This window comes from Nerophis lumbriciformis, linkage group LG05 (genome assembly GCF_033978685.3).
Source record: "Nerophis lumbriciformis linkage group LG05, RoL_Nlum_v2.1, whole genome shotgun sequence".
Taxonomy (NCBI): Eukaryota; Metazoa; Chordata; class Actinopteri; order Syngnathiformes; family Syngnathidae; genus Nerophis; species Nerophis lumbriciformis.
Window position 1 is genome coordinate 36090463 of NC_084552.2, and position 9870 is coordinate 36100332.

The following is a 9870-nucleotide window of genomic DNA, read 5'->3' on the forward strand; positions in this document are numbered from 1 at the left end:
TTGTTTGTTTTTTCTCACAATACATTTGTAAAGCATCATAGCCAATGTTGGTATTCAAATGATTCATTATAATTAAGTGTGATATTTATTGTTACTGTATGTTGAAAGACGTCATGTTGACAAGTAGATGCTGTATTGAATAGTAATCCCAGGCTCAAGCATGCAGCCTGTTGTAAAAGTTAACATGCATTCCACAAGGTGATATTGATTTCGCGGCTGCTGAATGTGCACATGGTGTTGCTTCCTAATGAGCACATTTTTCTCACGTACAACCGACTGCATACTCGGTTCCATCTGCACTTGTCTGATGGCCATCATTTTCAAAATGGCAAATGTGGAATGTAGAAGAATTAGCATTTATCTGTGCTGATACTGTAGCTCCCTGAATCTGTCTGCTTTTTGGTAAAAGTCAAGTCTTGTATTTTCCTCCAGCGAACAAGATGTGTTCATCAAATTGAATTGAACCAAAAAACGTATTTTTATTACAATTTTTTTTATCGTTTTTTCTAACCACATTAAAAAGTCCAAAAGTCATATACTGACAAGAATATTCACTTTCATGCTTTTCTGCTTTACATTTTCTAGAGAATCCCTCAAGACTAACCAATGACTGCATGGAATAGAATTTACATTCTGAACAATCACTACAGGGTTCTGTGTGTGATGATTGATATGTAGAGTAACCAATGACTGCATAGAATGGTGGTTACGTGCCAAACAAGCACTGATGCTATGTGAAATGATTGACATGTAGAGTGACCAATGACTGTGTAGATTAGGGGTGACATTCAGTCCAATCACTGATGATATGTGTAATTAGTGACATGTAGACTAATCAATGACTGCATGGAATGGGTGAGACATTCCGACCAATAACTGATGCAAGGTGCAGTCATTGACATGTAGACTAACCAATGACTGCATGGAATAGGGATGTATGCTGACCAGTCAACAATCCTAATTACAACAATTGACATGTTACAGTAACCAATGAATGCATGGAATAGGGATGACATTGCAGACAGTCACTGATAATAGGTGCAATAACTGACATGTAGACTAACCAATGACTGCATAGGTTCGGCGATGACATTCTGGCCAATCAGTGGTGCAACGGTGAACATGTGGACTAACCAATGACCGTGTGGAATAGGAATGACATTCTGACCAATCATTGCAGCGTGCCTTGCATAATTATTGACAATTGAGTAGCCAATGTCTGCATAGAATGGGTGAGACATTCCGGCCAATAACTGATGGAAGGTGCAGTCATTGACATGAAGACTAACCAATGACTGCATGGAATAGGGATGTATGCCGACCAATCACCAATGCTATGTACAACAATTGACATGTTAGAGTAAGCAATGACTGCACGATTTAGTGTTGACATTCCGACCAATAACTGATCCGACCAATAACTGATCCAAAGTGCCTTTATGAAACATTGACTAACCAATGGCTGCATGGAATGGGTGAGACATTCTGACCAATAACTGATGCATTAAAATGTAGACTAACCAATGACTGCATTGAATAGGGATGCCGTTCCGATGCTATGTGTAATGGTTGACATGTATCCCCAAATAGCACAGTAATCTACAGTAAATAGTGCAAATAAATTTGATTGAGCCTTCAGAAACAAAATTTATTGACATAAAAAATGTATCACTTACATTCCTGCTCACTCTTCAGGCGCTTCAGTCTTCCTCTGTCCTCCGCCCTCTTCCTTCCTCTCCCACTGAGAAGAAGCAGGGACGAGCATATCAGATGGAATTCAGCCAGTGTGTTCGTTGCTCGTTTTGCAATCCCTTTTCTTGCACCACTCAAGATCTAGAAAAACAAAAATAAGAGTTGCTTTGCTGGAAAGGGGAATACTTTAAACGTGTTCATCTTGATCAGACAATAACAAGGAATACTTATTAATTTGTTGGTATTGTTACATTGTCCTATAGGGTTGTATGTTTCCATTAAGTTGTTCACCAAAAAAGCTACTTCAGTTGGTAAAAAACTGTTGTTTGTGTTTTATTCTGATTACAATCCTGATCAACAAATTAAAGGCAAAGTCACAATTTGATGATTTTAAAAATTTCAAGTGAAAAGTATTTAGGGACGGGATCCATAACAAAATCAGTATCTGCCAACCCTATTTTATGGCCCTTTTTGTTATAACTACGCCCTATCAGCAAGAGTGAAAAAGAGTACACAGTCCTTAACCTCCACTTCCTCTATTAGGACGTCTGTGCTAATAGGTTCTGTAATCCCCAAGAACCTGCCTTGGAGAGGGGGCAAGATTAGTACCTAAATGGCTTTACGAGGGAGGACTCAGCTGCACTCACAACAAATGTTTGATACAATAAAACCTGTTTATGTCGACGCCCGTCAGGCTGGCTGACTGATGTGGACAACATAAGCGGTTGTAACCGAAACATTTACACCTAACTTTGACCGGAGGCATAAGGAGAGTGGCTGTTAAGCGTTCTGAACTGCGTGTTTTACTGTTGTCTAACTATAGGGATTTGAATGGTACAACAACTCGATGATTTGATTCAGAATCTATTCTCGATTTAAATATTTTCTCACAATATATTATTTAATATAAAAATTATATTAATACCTTTCCAAAACAGGTTACAAAAGCTGCCGACACATGGTGTACAGTCTGCGCACAGTGAATAAGGGCAGGGATGGCTGTACAGATTTACTTTAGAAAAAAAAGTGTGGAATACTTCTCTTGTTGCCTTATTTATATTTGACTTTATTAAATGTTTGGGTAGATTTTTTTTAAACAAAACCAAGTTTATTTAAAGTAATATATACATGTATCAGAGCTGTTATCTATTTTGCAGAGGAATGTAGTTAATCATAGACCTGGCACCCAATGAAATTAGTATTGATTTTGAATCGAATCATTAACCCCAAGAATCGAATCGTGTGGTGCCGGGATTCACAGCCCTACTGTGTATCCACATATATACACCAATGCATATATATAGATGTATACATATATGTATATATATACATATATATACATACATATATATATATATATATATAAGTATGTTTAGTAGTATATTTTTTTAGTGCCTTTTGAAAATTATGAATGGATTAGGAAAAAATATGAGAATCGTGATTCAGATGTGAATTGATATCTTTCAGCGCCCCTAGTGCACAGTTATGTTCCTGTTGACATTTCACGCTGCTTAGCAATCATGATGAAGGTACCAACGTCGACTTAAGCATGCCCTTTTTAGTAATACGAAAAACAAGGTGAACCAAGGCTTGATGTTTGGTCCACTTAAATGGGTTGTTGATATAACTGAAAAAAATAAATGTAATTAAGTTGGTCATATATAGATGTGACAGTTTGTCACTGCCAGAGGAGGTTCTCTGTACTGAGCAGGAGCTCAGGTCTCCATGCATCAAACATCTACTGAGGTGATTATGTCACATAGTGTTGGTGATGAACCCCAAGATGCAGAGAAGGCAGGCTTGGTAAAAGAAAACATGGTTTAATGTCCAAAAGTAAAAATAAAGAAAACACACAAACCAGGAACTAGGAACAGGAAACAGGATGCCAGGAAAACAGGAACTGGAAGACGAGGAACAAAAAGACAGCAAGCTACAAACATCTACAATATATAGCTTACCGCTACCGCATACAGCTACACTGACATCGATAAATAGGAATGACAATAATCCAGCACAGACTGGATGGGAAGGCAGGTTCAAATAGCAGCTGGCTGATTGACACCAGGTGTGGCCAGGTGCCAATCAGCCATAGCTGAGGGGACACAGCACTCAGGGAGACAAACAGGAAACAGAACCAAAACAAGAGCGCTGACAGGAAATACCACACACAGAGGAAAAACTAAAACACAGCCAAACTGTCAGGGGCAAGCCTGACAGATTATTTTGATGATGAGTTTATGTTGTGTTGTAACCCAGTAACCGGTTAAATGAGTTTTGTTGATTGCTAATTGATTTTGCTAAATCTGTTTTGATTATTTAATTCTTTACTTTGACATATTTGATTATTGACCTTTGATTGTGAATACATGTATTTTGTTATAATGGATGATTTACATTTTGATTATTTGATTATTTTTAATATGCTTATTTTGATTAATTATTTAGGCTTTTTTAATGCATGCCACTTTGAAGTGGATTTAGAATATACATTTACTATATATAACATACTATACTAATATTGCCTCTATTTATTACTATTGCAGATTTTGGCTGCTTTATTTCCTCTTGTTGTTGTTCACCTCATGACACTTTGGGTTGTAAATAAATGTTTGTAAACCGTTACCAACTGCGTGCCTTGCCATCCTTAATAATAATAATAATGAATTACATTATTATTAAGGATGGCAAGGCACGCAGTTGGTAACATCCTTGGTTTGAAAGTCTGGTTTGCAAAGGTTACATTACCTTCGTTCGAGGTGGGGTGTGACAATATTGTTTTTTTTTTATGTCCAAAGACAGAACTATCATGATCTCTCATGAGAATTACTATTAGTTTTTGGTATTTTGTTTAATTTCCTGTCTATCACTGTTTTTGTCCCATTTCCTGTTTGCCTCCCTTTGCCATTACTTCTCCTGTCTAAGCACTGGCTCCCTCACCTGTCCGTGATTGGCTATCAGGGACACGCCTGTTCCTGGTACATCCATGGTCCAGATGCTTCTTTAGACTGTCTATCCTTTGTTGTGCAATTCACTTCTGTACTTTTTTGTTATTGAATATATTGCACTGTGCTTGCTGTCTCTGCATCCTGGGGTCATGAAAGACTCAACCGTGACACGAAACAAAAACTTTAAGATTGATTGGCCATCGTTAACAAAATAACAGTTATTTTGCTGTTTTCATTCTAGATATCAGTTATTTCATACTAACTGTCCACTATATACAAATGCAGCTGGTCTGTAATGACCGGCTGTGAGACAATACACAAATGTGTTTGGCTTGGGCTTTATCACTTTAGGAGACCTTTTTCTCACCATATGACCAACAGGGAATGAAGTGAGTTGGGGGCTGGATATGAGCCAAGGTGTACTTGTAACCGTCTTCAGTTTGTCAGTCAGACCTTAGGGTCGAGTTAACATTTGGGTTGTTTGTACGGATCCAGGAGGGTTAGTTTGGGTAATGAGGGATTTTAAAGAACGCAGTCTTGACCTCCAGTGACCACAGACAACAAAATGAACACCGAATAAGTGCATAAAAATGTTCTCATCTTGTTATCCTCCAGTCCACAGGGCGGTTTTATGACTCATTTCCTCGGTGATGTGTCAGTCTGACTTCAGCTGACACATCACTCACACACTTATCCACTTTTTTCTTCTGCTTGGCTATGCTGTTTTTAAACTACCATAAATCTTGGGCCATTTGCACAGCTTCAAAAACTGGAAGATGTGCGCTTTTCTGTGATGTACATGGTGTCAGGGTAATCCAAAGGGCCTATGCAACGACTGCTCCCATGGGGTTTCGATACAAAAGGTTGGGTTTGTTTACAAATGAGCGTGTGTGACGGAGGGGACACAGAAGCAAGCTTCAAGAGATATTTCTTACCAGTTAAATTTTTTATCATGTTTTTGTTGGATGGTGGTCACACAGCTGATTTAAAGATGGAATTCATCCTCAGAATCCCAGTTAGTAGTGAAGACTCTTCCAAAAACGAAATACATGCCTTACATAAGTACATTCCAAGTTCAAATTGTAAATCCAAAAGTTTGCCCGTCCCTAAACTAAACCTTTAACTGACATGTTCATGTTCTTTAAAAATATAGGATTGTCATTTGATTTAAAGAAAAACTAATAAAGTTAAATTGAACGTATCTTATCAACCACTTGGAGTCCAGATTCAAGATATTTTGTTGTCATGTGCATAGTTAAACAGTTTTGCCATACAATGAAAATCTTACTTTGCTAGTCCACCCTCCAATATTATAAAATACACATCACGCAGTCTTAAGTAAAAACAACAACAACTTTATTACGAACAAATGTTAGAAAGGGATTTTAAGGAGAAAAACGTGTTGAGACAATATGACACCAGTGGGGACTGACAGTTATTCCACATTTGTCATCGATGACCATGGATGTACAACGCACAATGATCCAGTGGTGATTATAAATACAGGATACATACACAGCAGGTCACAGCAGCATTTTAAAGTATATTCAGTGTTCACAGTTTACAGTTAGGGTTAAGGTGTTTTTCAGTGTTCTCAGTTCAGCCATCTGTCATTTTTACAGTCTTCTTTGTTTACCTTTTTTTCCACCTTAAGTGTTTATCTTGCCTCAGTTAGCTTCTTTTTTTCCCCCAGTACAGCCTCACCCTCATTTGGACACACTATTAACATGTTGGGCCTAAAATCACCCATAAACTTCAAATCCGAGTAGGGAAAACTTACAACTCTTATAACTAAAAAGCAAATATAAAATGTGTAATTATAAAACTCAGGTATAATCTTGTTGCATTTGTGTTAGTCTAGACCCCAAGGTGCAGAGACTGGAAGCGGCGCACAGGGTAAAAACCCTTTTATTAAGGAAAACCAAACAAAAACAACGCAGCAGGGAAGTGCACAAACGGCAAACCAGGCACAGGAAGCAAAGGGAAACCAAAGCAGCAAGTCGAGGTACGAAGCAAAATTCAGCTGAATTCAGAAGCATCCTGACTGGCAACCAGGGACTGGCAAGGGAGCGCACGCTCAGACTTGAGAAGAGGCGGAAGAAAACAGGAAGTGAAAACTAAATAAAAGCACCAAACAGGAAACAATACAGAAACAACTGAAGTCCAAGACAGTCATGAAGGATCATGACATATGTTTATCAAAGAAAGTTAAATGTAGTCAAATAGGTATAGTAATTCAGCTGCAAAGCCAGGCGAGGCGTCAGGCAGTTACACTTTGCTAAGTAAGTACATACAAATAATGTGTCACATTCCCTAAATGTTTACCTCAAGAAAGAGGAGTATAACATCGAAAAGGGAAAAGTGTGGCTTATGTTGGCCTTTCAAAGCCTTGATGTGCGTCTGGATCAATTGGCCACCTGTTGGCACTGTTGGCTCCCCTGTCTCCTTCTCCCTCTGCAGCCAAACAGCTGTTCACACATTAAAGTACAAAAACAAGTTGACTTTATCTGCAAATTTTGTGTTTCATTGTATTCATTAAACCATATCCAATTGTATTTACAATCCGCCATGTAATGTGAAAATACAGTCTAAACATTTTGTGTGATGACTGTATTATGATGATAGTATATAGCTGTATCATGAATCAATTTAAGTGGACCCCGACTTAAACAAGTTGAAAAACTTGTTCGGGTGTTACCATTTAGTGGTCAATTGTACGGAATATGTACTGTACTGTGCAATTTACTAATACAAGTTTCAATCAATCAATCAAAACACCACAAAATGCCACAAATTCAGTCAGACATTTTGAATAGTCCGCCTTTTCCGTAGATTCTATGTCAGTGTAGTAATGCTTTTGCACTCTGACCATATCAGATCAGTCATACTGGAAATACGCAAAAAATTGGAAAGCGATATGCTGTTTATCATTCACAATCCTTATGTACGACAAGAACACGTACAATTTTGCAATGACAGTAACGAGTACTATATCATATATTATACTGTACATATTTTACATAACTTGCCAAACACTGTGCAATTACAGCTGTTTCGCAGCCCGTGGACATGATGTGTTGTGATGGATGATCAATACATAAGGAAACACCATTAAATATGCTGTCATGTGCCAAACAAGGTCTTAAAAATGAGCCCCTCCTTACTGAGCATTAGTCCTGTCATTAGCTTGCATTAGGCCTGCAGAGAGGGATTGAGGATTAGGCCGTTCTGTTAGCAGCAGGAGACATGCTTTATCTTGGATTCCACGTGACCCACTATCTGATACGTTCAAAAGATAGGAAAATTAAATGATATAAAATGCTGTGAAAATAAAATAATTTACTTGTGAGAATAAAATTGCAAGCATTCCAGCAGGCACAATACATTTATACAACGGTGATTATGCATGAATGTACTTTAAAACTGACTCTGAAACAACGTTGATTTTATACATTTGGTATCATTTCTATCGATACTTGGATGGACCTGCCCACTTCTACTATAGCAGTGTTTTTCAACCACTGTGCTGCGGCACACTTGTGTGCTGCGAGATACAGTCTGGTGTGCCGTGGAATATTATCTAATTTCACCTATTTGGGTTAAAAATATTTTTTGCAAACCAGTAATTATAGTCTGCAAATGATGTGTTGTTGAGTGTCGGTGCTGTCTACTGTAATACTCTTCCATATCAGTAGGTGGCAGCCGGTAGCTAATTGCTTTGTAGATGTCGGAAACAGCGGCAGGCAGTGTGCAGGTAAAAAGGTGTCTAATGCTTAAACCAATAATAAACAAAAGGTGAGTGCCCCTAAGAAAAGGCTTTGAAACTTAGGGAAGGCTATGCAGAACGAAACTAAAAAACTGAACTGGCTACAAAGTCAACAAAAACAGAACGCTGGATGACAGCAAAGACTTACTGTGGAGCAAAGACGGCGTCCACAATGTACATCCGAACATGACATGACAATCAACAATGTCCCCACAAAGAAGGATAAAAACAACTGAAATTATTCTTGATTGCTAAAACAAAGTAGAATATCGCTCTAAGGAAGACATTAAAATGCTACAGGAAAATACCAAAAAAAGAAAAAAAAAGCCAGCAAAATAGGAGCGCAAGACAATAACTAAAACACTACACACAGAAAAACAGCAAAAAACTCAAAATAATTCACAGTACACCTACTTTAAGACAAGAGCTATAGTCATGCATGGTTGGTTATGGTTTAAAGTCATATCCAACAATTGCGACAACGACTTTTTACTGTCAACTCAGTTTCGTTTTTTAGTGATTTCTCTTAGTGGTGTGCCCCCAGATTTTTCCAACGCAAAAAATGTGCCTTGGCTCAAAAAAGGCTGAAAAACACTGTACTATAGGATATAAACTATACGCTAAAAATACATATGTATATCATTATCATCACCTAATATCGCCCCAATAGGGATACTACCATTGGTATTGCTGTTATTGATATATATGTATCGATCTGCCCTCAACAAAGTTGTGTCTTCTGAAAGCGCGTTCTCGCCTCTCACGCGGTGCGCGGGGGCGTGCTTGGCACGGCGCCGCGCACCGCAGCCCCGACACAGCAGGAGAAGGCAGACATGGCGGCGGATCCTAACCCGGACTGGCTCTCCTGTCTTCCCCCTTCTTGGAGTTACGGCGTCACCCAGGATGGACGCCTGTTCTTTATCAAGTAAATATCGCGTGGATTTGTGGATTTTATCACTCGGGCCCGGCTAGTATTATTAGTTGGTCTGTGTTTTTTCGACGTTTTGATCACCTTTTTCCCTCCCGTTTTTTTCTCCCATTAACAGCGAAGAAGCGAAGAGTACAACCTGGCTGCAGCCTGTCAGCGGGGAGGCTGTAATAACGGGGCACAGGACAACTCCAGGCAAGTTCTATGTGTTTTTAGACGTATATTTCTCTTTTGAACGAGCCTAAATACAAGAAGAATCGGGCAGTGGAGAAGTTGCAGACGGAGAGAGGAGGGATCACTGCAGCAAAGCAACAGCCTCCTCTTCTCTCCTCGTAATCCACCTGGACACTTTTGCAACTAAACATTTTTTTTTTTTTTACGATATTTCTCCTCGCTTTGCTACAGAAAAGCATGTAGGTGTGAAAACCTGCACGGTTGAGAATCTAGATGCATGCATGCAAATTATCCGAGTTATGCAGACCTCCCAAATAACAGAAATGCAACACAAGAAAAACGATTTTTTCCCCCCCTCCAGACAC

At 38.8% G+C, this 9870-nt stretch overlaps 1 protein-coding gene across 3 annotated transcripts in view; it reads left to right on the plus strand.

Annotated features, from left to right (window-relative positions):
- The first annotated feature begins 9226 nt into the window (after window positions 1-9226).
- LOC133606564 (pleckstrin homology domain-containing family A member 5-like) overlaps window positions 9227-9870 on the plus strand; it is a 148534-nt gene continuing 147890 nt past the window's right edge. For all 3 annotated transcript variants that reach the window (XM_061960638.2, XM_061960637.2, XM_061960639.1), the window contains exons 1-2: window positions 9227-9328; window positions 9450-9526. In XM_061960638.2, the coding sequence (XP_061816622.2) occupies window positions 9237-9328; window positions 9450-9526 (169 nt within the window). In that variant the 5' untranslated portion in view covers window positions 9227-9236. The remainder of the gene's footprint in view (window positions 9329-9449; window positions 9527-9870) is intronic.